General features: G+C 33.0%; 1 protein-coding gene across 1 annotated transcript; it reads left to right on the top strand.

The window, feature by feature from the left end:
* Positions 1–7,439: 7,439 nt before the first annotated feature.
* LOC125870101 (uncharacterized) lies at positions 7,440–18,700 on the top strand. Its single transcript, XM_049550458.1, has 4 exons — positions 7,440–7,527; positions 16,043–16,231; positions 16,332–16,484; positions 16,684–18,700. The coding sequence occupies exons 1-4, from the start codon at positions 7,440–7,442 to the stop codon at positions 18,408–18,410; spliced, it is 2,157 nt and encodes a 718-aa protein (XP_049406415.1). The 3' UTR covers positions 18,411–18,700.
* Positions 18,701–19,275: the final 575 nt, after the last annotated feature.

The following is a 19,275-nucleotide window of genomic DNA, read 5'->3' as shown; positions in this document are numbered from 1 at the left end:
GATGATTATGAAGAAGCTAATAAAGCTCAATTTGAAAGAAGCAAAGTATGACACTTGGTTTCCCAACCAGCTGACAGGTTGTCCAAGTTCCTCTCAACAATGGTTTCAAAAGAGGTAAAATTGATAAAATTCTCTTTTTGAAATCACAAGGAAATAAACTGCTGATCATTCAAGTGTATATCGATGATGTCATCTTTGGAGCAACATTTTGAGTCGTGTGAAAAGTTTGCCGCATTCATAGATAGTGAGTTTTAAATGAGCATGATGGGAGATTTCTTCTTAGAGCTACAAATTCATAAAATCTCTAAAAATACCCTTGTTTGTCAAGAAAAGGTCATCAAGGAGCTGCTCAAATGGCTTAACATACTTGAAGTCAAAACAATGATAAAGAGGGGTAATGTCATCATGAAGTTTTGTAAAATGGAAGATCAAGTGGCCGACATCTTCATTGAAGCCCTAGGCAAGGACCAGTTGTATACTCTCATAGGACCTTAGCTACAGAGAAGAAGTTAGCACAACATTCAGGGCAATTGATGTCTAATCAAAGACATGGACCTGGTACCAGTTCAAAAAAGCTGCGGAAAAAATTTCATGTTATGGATGCCTAGACAATTCATACTCTCATGGGCACTAACTTGAAGCTAGATGCTGATGAACCTGGTTCATTGACTTCATTTTTGTACAAATGAATCACATTTGAGGGCTGCTAAGAGAATTCGAAGACATTTGAAGATAACAGGGACCTGGTTATATTCTATTCATCAGGAGACTTTTTGATTTGGAAGAACATGTGATGTTGATTATGCTGGGTATCAAGTTGATGGAAAGAGTACCTTAGGAGTGGCTTATGTTATCGGCTGATCTCTCACTCATGGGAAACTAAAAGGCAAGATTCGGTTGCTCTTTCAACAACTGAGGCAGAGAGTGTAGCAAGTGCAGCTTGATGGGCTCAACTCATGTGGATCAAGCAGCATCTTGAAGCTCTTAAAGATCTAGCTGAAATAATCAAACTAATGTTGGGAATGCTAAAACTTTTTTGAATGGATCCTGTCTGAAGCAATCAACTCCCTCATGAAGGTATCTTTGCTTTTCAGTTATGTATGTTTAGCAAATTCAGTTTCATACCTTTTATAGGTATACACACTTGGAAAAAGGGCTAAAGGAAAGGAGAGGTCAGGACAGATATATGCAATCACATTCAAACTACAGAGAGGGATCTGGTCCGTTCTCGAAGGTTAGCACTCTTAACATTGCAGTTTGAATTATGCATGTGAACCGTTACATTTGCCACATGTCTGTCATTTAGGTATCTGATCGTTGTCCCATCTTTTGAATACCTAAATGACATCCTCTTTCACATAATACACCATTTCACTTCCTTTATACTCCATATTTTTTTTCAAATCCCCTTCCAAGATCAGAAGTTTTTAAAATCCTATTTTCTCCTCTTTAAAAAACACTTCAAATGGTTAAACTCTTTGTTCTTACTGGAGATTTTTATGATGAAGATGGTTTAAGTGAAAAGGGGGACCAGGTCCACCTAGCAAAAGGAAGATGTGGAAAAGATGTTGTTCAAAAGGGGGAAGTTGATATTCTAAGAACTGAAAGTATTCTGAATAGGAGGGTGTCTGATTTAAAAAAAATGAAATGAAATTTTCTTTTTGGTTCCTCAATTATTGATCTATTCATCGCGGAGGCTTTGGGTAAATTTGATTTTACCAATCTTTATGTTATGAGAAACCCAGGCTAGTGTTAGAAGCTATGACAATTGATCTTGCTAACAAGGATACTGAAATGGTTTGCCTGAAGGCACAGCTTCTAACACATCATTATCAGAGGGACCAGGTTGAAAAAAAAAATTGGCAGCTTTGAAGATTCAACATGAAGTCTGGGCAGTGAAGAATGTGAACTTCAATAGAGGCTTCTAAAAGTACCATGCTAAGGGATATGCTCCATTAATTCTATTCTTTCAATCCCTTGCTCCTAAGTCATCCCCTCTCTTCCTAAATCTCATATCAATCCTCATTCTTCCCTTCTCTATCGAAACTCAGTGGGCATTGTTTTGGTTCTCATTTGTAATATTATGTGCAATGCTTTAGTGGCTGATCTTTTATTTCTGAATGAAATATGTCTTGCTTCTACTGACTTGTCTCATTACTTTATGTATTTTTACTCATGCTCAATGTTGCCCAAGTGGCCATGAATTTGCTTAGACTGCATTTCTGTCAACTTGGTTTACTGTTTTAACCCTTTTTTATGATGTCAAATGGGGGAAAATAATTGTTGAAGGTATGAGATCAATGAAATGTTAAAGGTATGAGATCAATGATGTTAGCTACCTTGAAGAAGACAGGGTCAAGCCGATAGGGGGAATAAATGCTAGCTACTTGAAGAAGTCATAGTCATGCCGATAAGGGGAATAAATGCTAGCTATTTGAAAAAGACATGGTCATGGCGATAGGGGGAATCAATGCTAGCTACTTGAAGAGGACCTGGTCATGCCGATAGGGGGAAGAAGTTGTTTGTCATAATCAAAAAGGGGGAAAATGTTATTTTGATGTTTTGATGATTTGACAAACTTCGGGGATAATGAAACTCCAGTTACCTGAAGAATTCTTGTTGATAAGGGGAACTGGTGAATAAGTATGTTATCATCAAAATGGGGGAAAAAGTTATTTTGGAGTTGATGTCAAGTTTTGAAAATTTAACAAACTTAAAGATCTAGCAAGGAATCAGATCCTTGTTATTGGGACTGCTGACATTGAAATGAATGAATAAACTCAGTGTGAGGAATATTTGTGAGTCATCATCAAAAAAGGGGGAAAATGTTATTTTCTTAGGTGTTTTAATTATCCTCACAAATGCAGGGACCTGGTCCCTGGCTAAGTTCTCTCGTCCAGATCTATAATGGGGTACAACTGTAAAGCTGTCGAGTCAGAGGTTGGTAAGACGTCAGCGTACTACACCAATCAGAATGGATGAAGTTGTTTGTCCAACGGTCAATAACTCTTTATGGTTGACTTAGTCAACATGACAAACAACAAATTAATTCATTAATATATAGTGGCATTATAGTTACGTTGTTCTATGTTTTGTTTTTGTTTCGCCGTTCAAGTTAGTTTACTTAAATATTTATCCGTAATGGGTGATTACTGATTAAACCAATAAAATTAATTTTAGTATTTAAAAGGTAATGTGAAAATACATATTAGAGTTGATCATAGTTAAGTACAAAATGTGCATACCAAAGACACATGCCTAGCATGCATTAGTTTGGTGCAGGTAAATTTCTATTGCGGCTTAAACTCTAAATTAAGATGTAATAATAAAGAGCTTATATATGTTTTCTACATTATCAGTATAAATATTCTTTTATATTATTTTGTTATTTTTATTTATTGTAATACATAATTTATTCTATTTTTAAGATTATAAATTTCATTTTCAAAGAAAACTAATTGCGTGAAAATATTTTTTGATCAAATTATAAAATTAAGTCTATAGTTTTGAATATGTCATTCTCATGTATATCTACTTATATAAAGAGTACATCAAATGATGGACAAAGTCCTCTAACAATTTGAATGATTCTAATTTCTAACCTCCCTTACGTAAGATATCAAGTTTCAAATGATGATATTATTATGATGTCGGATTGCCTACCTCATAATTGAAACTTTCTCCATCTCAATTTATGTGATATTATTTGATTTGACACGAAGTTTAAGAAAAAAAAGTTGACATTTGAAACTTATGGTTTAAAACAAGTCATAAATGTTTGTCTGACTATATATAGACATTTTCAAGTTAAATATTACTCCCTCCGTCCCTATTTACTTGTCCATATTTCCTTTTTTAGTTGTCCCTATTTAATTGTCCATTTTGACAAATCAAGAAAGGACAACAATTTTTTTCATATTATACCCTTATTTACACTTCTTGAAAATTGTAAAAGTGTATGTTGTTTCCCTCCAATTTATTTCACTTGAATTCAAATAAGTGGTTGTAATTTTGAAGTGAAAAATTGTCATAAGGGTAAAATTGTAACTTCACTGTGCTAATCATTGTTGCCTTAATCTGTGTGTCATTTCTAAAGTGGACAACTAAAAAGGGACGGAGGGAGTACTAAATATAGAAACATAAAGTATTCTTTTCGGAACTGACTAAAAAGAAAAATGCATTTCATTTTTTCAATAAGCCTATATATGAAGTTTGTTGCAAAGGGTCTCTCAAGTTCCTTGATAAGTCTTTCCAAGAAGCTTAATAAAAGGGAATTCTACTTGTTATGATATTCGACGAGAGGGAGTTGCTCGGATGGTAATCACCTCTCACTTCCAACTCGAAGGTGAAAGAAAATTTTGATAAGGATTAATATCTTACCATACAATTTTCTAAGATAGTACACTTTCACTATCAATATGAAACATTTTGTTCAAGTAAACAATCGACTTTTATTATTAAAATGAGAAATGATAGACACAACAACACATTCTTTGGAAAGTCCTCAAGTAGTAGTCCGTTTAATAAAGAATAGTGTCGTTTTTCATTTATTGCAATTCTTCATTTTTAACTTTAAAAAAGAATAGTGTCGTTTTTCATTTTTTGCAATTCTTCAATGTTAACTTTGCATTTGACATGTTTCAAACCATACAATTAAAAAACATTGATACATTCTACATATCTGTAGTTGACAATCATAAAATTCAAAATATTTTTATTTTTTAAAACTCCGTATCAAATCAAAACCTGATAATAAATTAAAACAAAATGTGTACCTTCCTATTATAATAAAACACACATAAAGAACTTTGGAAGTCTTGTGGAAAAGAAAAAAGAGGCACACTCATCGTCAACCCCAGTCAATTTTTATTTTGAATTGGTCGTATGTCATATAGTAACATGATTAATATTGAATAAGACCCAACATCAAAGTTGAGTCTTTTTTGCAAATGCAACATAGTTTCTGAGTAGACAAATACATGACCTATTGGATGTTACTATAACAAATAGAGAATTTTATGATAATTATGTAGTAATAACTAATAATAATAAGAATATGAGAGTTTTACACAAAATTCATAATATTAAAAGCTAATTATATCATATTCTTACTCTTTTCCAAATCATAAAATTCCTTAAATTTGGTGGAATTCGGATACATCCCAAAACGTCTCAATACATTGCGTCCTAATTTCGGATACATTGTTATTTTGGAGTTGATGTTAAGTTTTGATGATTTAACAAACTCAAAGATCTAACAAGGAATCAGATCCTTGTTATTGGGACTGCTGACAGTGAAATGAATGAATAAACTCAGTGTGAGGAATATTTGTGTGTCATTATCAAAAAGGGGGGAAATGTTATATTCTAGGTGTTTTGATTATCCTCACAAATGCAGGGACCTGGTCCCTGGCTGAGTTCTCTCGTCCAGATCTATAATGGGGTACAGTTGTAAAGCTGTCGTGTCAGAGGTTGGTGAGGCGTCAGCGTACTACACCAATCAGAATGGACAAAGTTGTTTGTCCAACGGTCAATAACTCTTTATGGNTGCAACCAAAAATAATAATGAGGAGTTAGAACCTCGAAATAACAAAAAGAAAAAAAATAATAATAATAAAATAAAATAACATATCTAAGTATCACGTTGACTCTTAGAATGTTATAGCAAAATGAGCTCAATCAAACTAAATACTGAAGATCTAAATGAAGGGGGACAAATTCATGAGAAAAAATAAAAATCTAGTGGCCTCAAATCAGGCTAATAAGCAAAGTAATGCACATCCAAGCTACTGTTCCGTATAAAAAATGACTCCTAATAATATAAATAAATTAACTAATTAACCTACTATGCCATGAGCATTACGGATGATTAGCATTATAACAAAATAATAATAAAATAAATAAATAAATAAAAAAAAATCCTTCAACTTCCAAATTCCCAGAAATCAAATTAATAATGGAATGACATTCAAAAATGAAGACAAGACGGAGACACAGGAAGATGGAAGCATGCTGAAAATTATAATACATACGATATAATATATCAAAAATTGGCGAGCTTCAAAACCAACGAAAATGCAAACCCAGAAGTAACATGCTCAACCAATGTCCAAACTAGGATAAAATTAAACATAGATTTTTAGCTATTGTTAACTTATCACTGCCGGTGGCAACAAAACAAGTGATTCAAATATGAAACAAGAGAAAAAAAAACAACTCGCGTGAACTAAATGGAGAGGTGAAGGAACACTTGACTCTATCATAAGCTAAAACAAATACGGACATCACCATAAGACAACATAATCTTTCAACGCAAAGATTAATACACAAGGGGTACTCGAAACTCAAATAAAACAAAATCACTAACTTATATTAAACCCAAAACTAACCCAAAATCTCCAATCCATGATATTGAAAGCATAAATACTAATGAATCTGTGCAAACAAATATATAAAAAAAAATCAGCATGATTAGCATACAAGAGAGAACTAATAACTACAGTAACTAACTAGAGCTAAAATAAGGATTAAAAAAAAACCAATCATGAATCTTTGCAATCCACTGTATGTGAATAATTTCATTATGCAAAACACCTCGTCAACTGGCCACAGTACAACATAAATAGAAGCATTGCAAGACTTCAAAAATACGAAAGTCCGGGCATATATAAAGCCTAATAAAAACAGGACAGTGTGAGGAAATAAAGAGAATTGGGTTTACCTTTTTCGGAGCAGCGTTCCGGGAACCAAACGAGCCGGAAAGTAATGAGTTTTCACCACCAAAGCACGACTCGAAGAACCGCGAATGAATCAAAACAAAACAACGAGAATAAAGACTGATCGAAATCTCAATTTCGGTCTCTCTGTAACTTTCAAAAACTTTTGGTTCAAGTGTATTTCTTTCTCTCAAATACCTGCTAAGTCTCAATATTTTCTCCTAACCCCCTTTCTGATGAAGGCAGTGGGGGTTTATATATAGGGGAATTTGGGGTCGATTTAGAGGGGAAATCGGGTTGAAAAGATGGATCCGAATCCAATTTGAAAAATCAAAATCTCGAAGAGATCAGAAAAAATCTTCCATTGTACCAATTTTCAACGGAAAAGAGGGGAGAGGGGAAGTGGAGGACGCGATTTGCTGCGGGATTTCCGGTCTGAGCGACTGTCGATGTTGACGTTTACTAGCCTTCTGGGTTTCGTCTGGAAGAAGAAAACGAGCATGGGCAGTGGGGTCGGGGTGTTGTTGGAATCGCTGATTTGCAGTGAGGAAGACGAAGTTGGGCGGTGGGATACTGTGTATATATGTATGGGATGATGTATTGTATTGTGGATGTTTGGAAGTTGATGTTGCACGCTGCTTGATGTATTGCTATTGAAAGAAATGTCTTATTACCGATGGGTTTTTTTTTGGTATTGTTAGTGGGCTGGGCTGATTGGAAGAAATGGGCTGGGATTTGGAGCTAAGGGTGTGGGCTGGAGAATTACTTGGGAATGGACTGGGAATTGGCCCAAAGAGTGGGGTTGCTGGAAGTAATTAGTTGAAGAAAAGGGGCTTTGGGGCTGCTGAAGAGAGGATGAGGATTGGGCTTACTGGAGTTGGGCCTGCTGGCCCAAAATTGACTCTTCAATAGTTGGAAATACATGGACTAGGAATAAAAGCTCAAATAAACTTCAATTGTGACCAAATCGAATTTAATCAATGAGTTCGGTCGAAATTTAAACAAGATGTATTTACAAATTAATTAACGAGCTTTTTAATCTTAATAAAGATAAAATAATTAACTTAATTATAAACTAACTACCTCAAAATATGAGCTATTAATTAATTAAACTAATTAACCAAATATTTAAATAAAACTAAAATATTTTTTGGGAAATTTTTTTTGAATATTCGTAGAATATACCCATTAGACACATAATTGTATAAAATATCATATTTATTATTTTAACATTTATGAAAATGACAAAATTACTTGAAATGAAAAGAAAGAAAAATAAATAAATAAATAAATTGAATTTTATAAAGTAAATTATTTCAAATCATTTAGAATTTAAGAAGCTCGATGATTAATTTATATTGTGGAGGTCCAAAATTGGGTGTCAACAACTGTCCCTCGTTTGGCTTGGATTGATGAAAGAAATCCGAGGCAAATGAAATTGACGAGTCCAATTTTGACCGACCACATCTTCATCTTTAGGAAAGGGATTTTGGTACGGACTTTAGAAATTATGGCCGAACTTCAGGAGTGGGTTTCCTACATATCTCATGCTATATGAGAATTCGGGACACTTGTAGTGCTATAGGCTTGATTTAACACACGACTCTGAAAGAGTTCAAAAGCTATCCTGATATCGAATTATGAAAGGACCAGAATGCTTGGGAATAAGATTTAAGGAAGGATGTTGGAATACAACCAAGTTTCAGCATCGGTTCTGCCTACATATCCCTCAACCTAGGGAATCAAGCTTCTTGTAGTTCAACTCAATCGGTTGAAAAGGAAATCTATTATGCAAGATGACCTTTGGTTCTGGAGGAGTGACAAGTAATTCAAGTATGAAAAGGAGGCTTGCAACCCCTTTGTCATGAATGTGGTGCACTTCACGCCCATAATTAAGAATTTACATGGACATAATTTTCAAAGCTCTTGGCACATTTGTCACTCGGATTGGAAAGCCGCTTCCGGTAGAGACCAAAAAATTTTCGGATGCGAAACTGAAACCAACAAACCCAAAGATAAACCCACATGCCTTCTGATAGGGGTGTGGTTTGATTGTGGTAGAAGTCGCTCCTCTGCTCGCGTCCTAAGAGTTTGNGTCAAGGATTTTAGAATATCTCACTGAATATAACATTATTATGATAGTCTTAAGTTTTTGTTAGAGTCTAAGGCAAGTAAAACGTACGTTTAATAATCTTTTCAATTAACCAATTTATCATGGACATATAGTAAATTAATATTCTTTTTTAAAAAAACTGCTACTGCTGTGTTTTTTTGATGATAAAGAAATGACAAATTAATTAGCAGCTATATGGTCAACTATATATTTAATAACTTAGGTCTTAAGATTATTTCATTCTTATGCAGCTACTTCAAATGTCGACAATTTTTATCCGTGTATTTTATTAATAAAAAAATGCTACAGCCAATTTATTCCATTTATTTTCTATCACAAACCTAGGACAGTTAGGGTTGGGCATAAAATTAAATGACAAACAATATAATATTGAAAATTTTGAATTTGTTCCAAGTTTTCAAGGACAGTGTTTTATTATTTTTGCTTTCTTGTTAAGTACGACATTTCTTTTTATTTTTTGTAATAAAATTGATGTATTAACTTGCATGCGCCTTAGTTATCCATTTCCTTAACGATTAGGTCATACATGTGTTACCCAATTTCACTATGGAGCTTTAATATAGTGACATTATAGTTACGTTGTTCTATGTTTTATTTTTGTTTCGCCGTTCAAGTTAGTTTACTAAAATATTTATCCGTAATGGGTGATTACTGATTAAACCAATAAAATTAATTTTAGTATTTAAAAGGTAATGTGAAAATACATATTAGAGGTGATCATAGTTAAGTACAAAATGTACATACCAAAGACACATGCCTAGCATGCATTAGTTTGGTGCGAATGCTTGGTGCAGGTAAATTTCTATTGTGGCTTAAACTCAAAATTAAGATGTAATAATAAAGAGCTTATATATGTTTTCTACATTATCAGTATAAATATTTTTTATATTATTTTGTTATTTTTATTTATTGTAATACATAATTTATTCTATTTTTAAGATTATAAATTTCATTTTAAAGAAAACTAATTGCGTGAAAATACTTTTTGATCAAATTATAAAATTAAGTCTACAGTTTTGAATATGTCATTCTCAAATCTCATGTATATCTACTTATATAAAGAGTACATTAAATGATGGACAAAGTCCTCTAACAATTTGAATAATTCTAATATCTAACCTCCCTTACGTAAGATATTAAGTTTCAAATGATGATATTATTATGATGTCAAACTGCCTACCTCATAATTGAAATTTTCTCCGTCTCAATTTATGTGATATTATTTGATTTGACATGAAATTTAAGAAAGAAAAGTTGACTTTTGAAACTTATGGTTTAAAACAAGTCATAAATGTTTGTGCGACTATATATAGACATTTTAAAGTTAAATTATTACTAAATATAAAAACATAGAGTATTTTTTTCGAAACCGACTAGAAAGAAAAGTGCATTTCATTTTTTCAATAAGCCTATTTATGAAGTTTGTTGCAAAGGGTCTCTCAAGTTCCTTGATAAGTCTTTCCAAGAAGCTTAATAATTAAAAGGGAATTCTACTTGTTATGATATTCGACGAGAGGGAGTTGCTCGGATGGTAAGCACCTCTCACTTCCAACTCGAAGGTTGCGAGTTCGAGTCACCAAGGGAGAAAAAAGGGGTGGAAGCTCCTAGGGAGGGTAAAAAAAAAATATATTCTTTATTTTTCCTTTGTCAATGTTAGGTATTTAAGAGTGCATTTTGATTTTTGGGAAGAAAATGAAGACCTAATATAGAGGAAAATGGGAAAGAAAATTTTGATGAGGATTAATATCTTACCATACAATTTTATTAGATAGTACACTTTCACTAGCAATATGAAACATTTTGTTCAAGTAAACAATCGACTTTTATTATTAAAATGAGAAATGATAGACACAACAACACATTCTTTGGAAAGTCCTCAAGTAGTAGTCCGTTTAAAAAAGAATAGTGTCGTTTTTCAGTTTTTTGCAATTCTTCAGTTTTACCTTTGTATTTGACATGTTTCAGATCATACGATTAAAAGGCATTGATACATTCTACATATCTTTAGTTGAAATCATAAAATTCAAAAATTATTTTTATTTTTATTTTTTAAAACTCCGTATCAAATCAAAACCTGATAATAAATTAAAACAAAACGTGTACCTTCCTATTATAATAAAACACACATAGAGAACTTTGGAAGTCTTGTGGATAAGAAAAAAGAGTCACACTCATCGTCAACCCCAGTCAATTTTTATTTTGAATTGGTCGTATGTCATATAGTAACATGATTAATATTGAATAACCCAACATCAAAGTTGAGTCTTTTTTGCAAATGCAACATAGTTTCTGAGTAGACAAATACATGACCTATTGGATGTTACTATAACAAATAGAGAATTTTATGATAATTATGTAGTAATAACTAATAATAATAATACTATGAGAGTTTTACACAAAATTCATAATATTAAAAGCTAATTATATCATATTCTTACTCTTTTCCAAATCATAAAATTCCTTAAATTTGGTGGAATTCGGATACATCCCAAAACGTCTCAATACATTGCGTCCTAATTTCGGATACATTGTTATTTTGGAGTTGATGTTAAGTTTTGATGATTTAACAAACTCAAAGATCTAACAAGGAATCAGATCCTTGTTATTGGGACTGCTGACAGTGAAATGAATGAATAAACTCAGTGTGAGGAATATTTGTGTGTCATTATCAAAAAGGGGGGAAATGTTATATTCTAGGTGTTTTGATTATCCTCACAAATGCAGGGACCTGGTCCCTGGCTGAGTTCTCTCGTCCAGATCTATAATGGGGTACAGTTGTAAAGCTGTCGTGTCAGAGGTTGGTGAGGCGTCAGCGTACTACACCAATCAGAATGGACAAAGTTGTTTGTCCAACGGTCAATAACTCTTTATGGTTGACTTAGTCAACATGACAAACAACAAATTAATTCATTAATTCAAAAGGAGAGAGAGCCAACAAGTCTTCTCAAGAACTCACGAAGAAATGTTTGCAAGGGACCTGGTCCTTGCAAGACTGCGTATGTGAAAGGACGACAAGACAACTGTCAGAAAAGTTGTCACTTCTGATGTGGTAGGTGCGCGTCCTTCCATAGAGGCAGGCTCTCAGACAATGGGCAGTCCCAAGGAGTTTGTGTTCATTTTAATATAGTCTCTTCCAACAAAACACAAACTTAAGATTTGGCAAACAAAAACTTGGATTTTCTCTGAAAATTTATAAGCTTGAAAAGAAGGCCATCTTCAGGAAAGAACATTGCTCATATCAACAAGGGACCAAATGGAGTATTGAATAGTCTTTGTTGTATTTAGAGTTTTGTGTCTCATGTGCTTATATTGTAGATCTATTCCTAATCTATAAAGGAATTAGATCTTCATTCTGTTCTACCAAAAGTCTAAGTCAGTTAAGGCCAACTGATTTAGTGGGCAACATTGTTGCTGCTTAGACAAAATTCTAAGTCATCTAGTGATAGGTGATTTAGTTGGCAATGTTGTATTTGCTTAGTTGAAGTCTAAGTTATCTAGAGGTAGGTAACTTAGTGGGCAGTGTGGTATCTGCTTAGGCTCGGTTAAGTAATCGTTGTATTACTTAGTGTGAGATTAGGAGGTTAATCTCATTATTGTGGTGTAAACTGTGTTTTACTTTTGCTTGAGAAGATTAGTAAAAATAGTTTGGAAAATCTTGTGAGACAGGTCGTGGTTTTACTCCCTTGAGCAAGGAGGTTTCCACGTAAAAATTTTGTGTTTGTTTTATGTTGTGATATTTACTTTCTGCACTGTTATTCTGCTGAGGGACCTGGTCCCGTGGTCACTGGTGGACGCATACATTCCAACATACATCTTTCAACATCTCGATACATTGCATCTTGATTTCGGATATATCCCTCAATGTCCCGATACATTGTGTCTCGGTTTTGGATACATCACTCAATTAACATCTTGATACATCACGTAAAGTGACGTATCCGAGAATAGGAGAGAGTACCATATTTTGTAATTTTTTCAAATTATAGAGAATATGATAAAATAAGTTGTGTACTTAGATAATTTTTCCATGATAATATAATTACTGTTATATTTTAGTTAGCGACAATAATATAACGTGAATGTTTGTAATCATGATTCTATATAAATACGCTAAAGGCTTTAGCAATTGTGAATCCAATAACAATAACTTAATTACCGATAAATATTTTTGCAGTAAAGGAAAATTTATTATCACTGAATGTCTCTTTAGTTGTTGCTAGTGTGTTTGCTGGAAATTTAAAAAAATCAGAAGCTCCCCTCGTAACTCGTAAGGTTATATACAACAAAAAAAATAGAGTAGTTACTTTTCCTCTCGTAATCTAAGTGTAATTTATGACAAACAACTGCATTGGTTGACCTGGACAATGTTAAAAATGCAATTTTGCTATTTGTTCTAGATCAAGAGAACTTCTAGATGTGTTCTTTTGTAGGGGAACAAAACTTCTAGGATAGCTGGTTGTTGGTCAGGAAGAAAATTATTTAATATATTTATGTTTTGTAATTTTGGATCTGCATAAATGTACACTAAAATTTATATAATGTTGAACAAATAGATAGTACATACGTCCTACACTTGACATTTTGTGTTCTATGAGGTGCTTTTTACTTGGGCCATTGATTGTTGGACCTGCATGAGTTATTGGGTATGGCATTTTTTATTTTTTATTTTGAATTTCAACAAATAAGCTTTCATATTAACCTTCAAATAAGCTCAAATTTAATACATAAGTTTCATATATCATAAAGAATAACTTTCAATCATCAATTTAACAAAACATCAACAAATGTAATAGCCTTTAAAATTTTCATGTATATATGCATGGGTTACAGTTATAACTTATAATGACTGAAACAAATGTTAAAATTGGCTAAAAAAAATTAGTCGTGTGCATCTGAAATTCTTTTGCCAAAATAATAAGTAATAATTTTGTTATTCGAATTTCAACGGTCAATCTACTCCAAATAAACTCAAATTTGAAATATAAGTTTCATCATCAATTGTCAAAACAATAATAAATCAAACAAACTCATTTAACACCCTTTAATTTAATTTTTTTCATTTATGCTTGCTTGAAACACATGTTAAAATTGGCTAAAATTTCAATCGTATGCATCTTAAATTCTTTTGTAAAAAATAATAATTTTATTCTTCAAAGACATTCACATAATAGGCTTCCACCAACCCTCTTTTTAAAAGGTAATACAATTTATCAAAGGCATTAAATGGTCCAAAAGTGCCCAAAATTCCAAAGGAAATGATGATGAGTTTAGCACTAAACATTCTAAACATGGCCATCTTTAGATTGGATTAAAGCTTTAACACCAAGAAAACTTTGAAAATTAGACCTTAATGGAGCCATTATTCCTTATCCAATAAAGAAGTTGTTGATGAGATTAATTAGCAAAGCAACAAGCTTTATTTGGCTCCACCCTTCAAACAAGTCCACCACAATGAGTTTGTTTAGGCCAAAAAGAATGACCCAATCAATCATTTCATTCATGAATTTCATACTCTTAATCAACTTCTAAGTTATTGATTTGTTAATATAAAATGGTGGTCCTTCCATGTGCTGTAAGAAAGGAGGGGGACACATGATCATTCAGAGTAAATGGATTCAGAATGAGTGTGATCTTATTATATGTAAATGTTTTAGTTTTTTTTGTTGCATATTTAGACATATTTTGAGTCAAAAGAAATATGTTCAGTTGAACTCGGAGAATCCACCTTAGACTTGCCATCTTAATGTAGGAATGTAAGTTGTCTTGGATCTTACTAATGTTTCGAAAACCTTATTTATCACATTGTCCAACTTTGTCTAATAAAGAAAAGATTTTTTTTAGATTTTTTGGTCTTAAATTAAAGATATGCCAAATGTGTCTAAATGCTCTTTAATCTTACAGTCTTAAACATGTTATGTGGAAAGATGAAAGTTGACAAAAAAGAACAGAGACATTCTCTTTGAAATGGACTAAAAAGAAAAGTAGGACAAATAAATTGAAACAGTAGAATAACATATATCATTACATGAATACATTACTTTGTTTATGTTTAATGATCATGCCAGAACTAAACATTAATAACACAAGGAATGTGATGTTTTGATGTAATATTAGCTAACAAATAAGCTAGTGTCCCATAAAACCCAAGCATCAAGCCGCATAATGCAATTTTGTACTTGGTTTGGCATAGGTACTAATATTGAATTGCCAAACTCTATATTTAAGATTAAAATGCAAATTAATAAAAAACTTTACTTTGAAAAAGAAAACAGGCTAAAAAAATTAGTAAATGAAGCATCTTGTGTCCCCAAAAGAGAACATTCTTTAGTTAAAATGTTCCCTTTTTTAAGTCAAAAATTGCTTTCTTGTATTATTTTTTTGTTTTTGTGGCTCATCTTTGTTAAAGGCTTATTGTTGAAGCAAATATTAATGGAGGAGTCCACACTAATCAACTATTAACACACTGGCATGTTTAAAAAGGTCTAAGCTGTCCTCTAATATTAGCTATTAGCATGTGAATATCACTGTTTTCATCATCATCATCATGGTATTAATGTTTTTTGGACCCCTAATTTTTTTAATTTTAATCATACTATAATCTTTGACACTTGTCTTAGAGTATAATTAAAACACTGTTTTATTGCAGGATTTGGATTGTTAGTTAGATTATGGTAAATGAGATGGGGAACACAAATTCATCAGTAGATCAAGGTATAAACAGAACTGCTCTATAGTTCAAGATTGTTTCTTTTTCGTTTCGAATTTCAAGATTCTGTTTGTTTGATGTGTTTGATGATTAATTGAAGTTCAAGATTGTTTCTTTTCGCTGTTCAAGATTGTTTCTTTTTCGTTTAGAAGTTCAAGAATCTGTTTGTTTTATGTGTTTGATGATTGATTAAAGTTCAAGACTGTTTCTTTTACGTTTAGAATTTCAAGATTCTGTTTGTTTGATGTGTTTGATGATTGATTGAAGTTCAAGATTGTTTCTTTTTTGTTTCGAATTTCAAGATTCTGTTTGTTTGATGTGTTTCATGATTGATTAAAGTTCAAGATTGTTTCTTTTTTGTTTAGAATTTCAAGATTCTGTTTGTTTGATGTGTTTGATGATTGATTGAAGTTCAAGATTGTTGTTTTTCGTTTAGAATATCAAGATTCTGTTTGTTTGATGTGTTTAATGATCTATGTTGAGCAGAGAATGCTGCAGTTGACGTTCAACAAAAAGGCGAAGCTACTGGCAATGTAGATGGTGTTAAAGAAGAAAACAACATAACTCCTGAAGGTGAAAGTAAAGATAATCATGAGAAAGATGCAGCTTTGCCTACTTTTGACACTTCAACAGATAAAGAACCTCAGCTTAAGAACTCTGAAGATGACAAAACAGGTTTTTTTTTATACTGTTTTCTTGATTTTTGAATTAGCTTTTCTTCATTAGTACTATCTGTTTTATGGCAGTTGGCTTTTGAATCGAATTTCTTATGCAGATGAAGATAAGGGAGACACACAAATTAAGCAGCTTTATCAATGTTCTGAAGTTCAAACTAATATTGAAACACATACTTCTCAATATGGGCAAAAAGTTGTTCAACTTCTGGAGGAAAATGATGAAGTTCATGATCAAACATGTAACAAGAAAGGTCAGAATCTTTTTGTCATCATAGACCTAATTATACCGGTCACTATATTCAAGCTGCATGTATAATAGCAAGCAGACGTTAAGTTTATGATTGTAACTTATGTTTTGATAATGGAATAGTCATGTAGACATCAATAGATAAGTAATCAAGAAATGAAACCTTCTTGAGTTTCTTTCTAATTGGTAAAAACTTATATCAGGTGAGGCAGGAGGAAGTTTATCAAATGATGAAGTGTTGAAGTTCAATCCAGTTGAATTCTCGAGTGTTGCTACTGATACAGTAGAAGAACACTTCAATTCATTGCCAAGTGAGGAACTAGAAACTCCAGAGAAGGGAAGATCAGGACAGAATCAGGATAAAACTCAGTTGATCAGCTCTGAAATTTCACTTGCTGATAAGACTATTGTTGCTGATGGCAATGATGAAAACGTTATCACTCAACAAGATGAATGCTTGGTGGGAGAACTGGATGCCACAGGAGATATGTCAAATGAGGAGAAACATGAGAATACGAGTGCAGAAAATCAGGTTGATTTGGATGAAACTCCTAAAGTGGAGTCCAGTCCAAGTGATGCTACAGGCTCACTGTTGGCAGATAGTCCACGGATTACTCCATCGAGTTCATTTGCATCAGTTGTTGAGCCACAAGAAAAATCCATGATTCATACACCAGAGACTGAATTGACATCAAGTGAATCAGAAAACGTGGTAAAGAAATGTGATCCGAAGGGAACTGAGTCATTTATGCAGGAAGTGAATGAAATGCAGAATGACAATTCAGCTCCTTCAGTCGAATCACACCCCATAGAGGTTACAGAGGAAAAACTATCAGGAAACAACACTAACACTGATAGTGTCATGGATTACTCAATTGAGGAGGATAAGGCGAGGGGCAACATAAATGTTCAACCTGATATTCTTTATCATGATCACGCGCCACCAGAAGAACAACACGTGAATTTTGAAGAAACATTTGAAATGGTGCCTGAAATTGGAGTACTCCCTACCAAATTCATTGTAACAACTACAGAAGAAAATGGTTTTCTTGAAAAAGAAAAGGTTGAAGTTGAGAAGCCTAGTAGAGAGGAAATAAGGGAGGAGTGCATATTGCATTTGGGGCCATCAAAACCGGAAAATGGCATCAATATAGCATATGGAGATGGAAGAGTGCAGGGGTTTGAGTCTGTTGAAGATCAGAAAGAACGCAATGCAGACTTGACTGAACATGATAACTGTGAATTTATTGTCACTGAGGACTCTGGTGTTTTTGAACTCAATATATCAGAAAAAGAGACAGAAAATGCACAGAATGTTCAGACAAGACTTGAAGCATTAGCTTTTTCCAATGGAAAATGTGATTTTGATCAAAAGGTGCCAAATTTTCACTATGAAACTCCTTCCAAAGCACCAGAGAGTATTGGAAGGTTAAGTCTCGAAACGATCCCAGAGAGATCAAGCAACGGAACTGAGCTTCGAAAGTCTCCAAGCTTCGATTTTGGTGTTCACAGAAGATCTTCAGAATCAGATCAAACTCCACTTCTCTGTCCTGAAAAGACTCCTACAAGAAGCTTATCAGTTGGCTCCAATGCAAAGTTCTCAAACTCAATCACGAGAACTGGATACAACCGAACCTCACTAGACTACGAGGCAGTGACAGTCGAAGAAAAGACTATTCGAGTAGAAAGAAGTGATTCAGACATATCCAGTACTCCTCTTTTAGGCTTATCAAACAAAGGAGAAAACGGCGATCTGAAGGTTACATCTGAAACACAACAGAACCATGTTGCTGTTACAAAAAGAGAGGACTTTCATGCATCACAAGAAAAGGAAACTTGTCTAACTTCACCAAAAGGGAGCGGAAAACGCAAGCCTAGACCATCTTTCTTCACCACTTGCATATGTTGCACAGCAGCCACACATTATTGAACAGACTCAACAAGATATTTGTGTTATGTTTTTGATTTATTTCTTTTTTCGATTGATTGATTTTTTCACCATATTAAACATATTTTCATGTGGCATTGTTCATCACAATGGAGTGTTAAGAACATGTATAATCTGTAAGATGCTGAAAAAAGTGTGTGAAAGTGAGCTAGCCCGCGAATTTCTGAGTGATGACTATAAGTTATACTTCCTGTTTTGTTTTCTCCTCTTTTGGTTTGTTACAATATTTTGCATAGCTTAGCTGCCTTTGATTGTAATAATAGTCTATTTTCTTTTCATATATCAACTAAACACCGAGTCTTGGTGCACGTGTATCTCATATCAATCAATGGTGTCTGCTAGTTATTCCCTGCTACATGACAAGGAATTTATGAGTCTTAAAATCACAATGCATATTGGAGTTCAAAGATTTATGTGTACGAAAAATGTCTTTATTATTATAGTGTGTTTTTTCGTAGCAGTCCAAAGGGTTGGTTTACTTTTGAGCATGCTTCGTTTGTTTTGCTCTTCTGCTTCGAACACAAATATGCAAGATACTAACTACAACAACATAAAATTTCATACATGATCACATTAATTATAATTTTTTTGATCGACGTTTTTTAACTATATTTTCTAACATAAAAATCACAAGCTTTGCTCCTTTACAAACATAAGAATCACATATACCACAAAATTTTTAACTTCCAATAGGTCATTTTTTTAATATCTAATAAGTCAAATTCAATTAAACAAACTGACCTTACCTGACCAAATCCAAATCCAAAAGTGATGATTAACAGTCTTTTACTTTTTTTTTTTTTTTTATTTTTAATCGAATATAAATATTCTTACACACTACTAGCCT

This window comes from Solanum stenotomum, chromosome 7, assembly GCF_019186545.1.
Source record: "Solanum stenotomum isolate F172 chromosome 7, ASM1918654v1, whole genome shotgun sequence".
NCBI lineage: Eukaryota > Viridiplantae > Streptophyta > Magnoliopsida > Solanales > Solanaceae > Solanum > Solanum stenotomum.
This window is presented reverse-complemented; position numbering and strand designations above follow the sequence as displayed.

Coding starts and splice junctions, on each gene's coding strand:
- LOC125870101 (XM_049550458.1), top strand. CDS start 7,440: ATGGGCTGGGATTTGGAGCTAAGGGTGTGGGCTGGAGAATTACTTGGG. Junction 7,528..16,042: donor AAAGAGTGGGGTTGCTGGAA/GTAATTAGTTGA, acceptor TATGTTGAGCAG/AGAATGCTGCAGTTGACGTT. Junction 16,485..16,683: donor TCAAACATGTAACAAGAAAG/GTCAGAATCTTT, acceptor AACTTATATCAG/GTGAGGCAGGAGGAAGTTTA.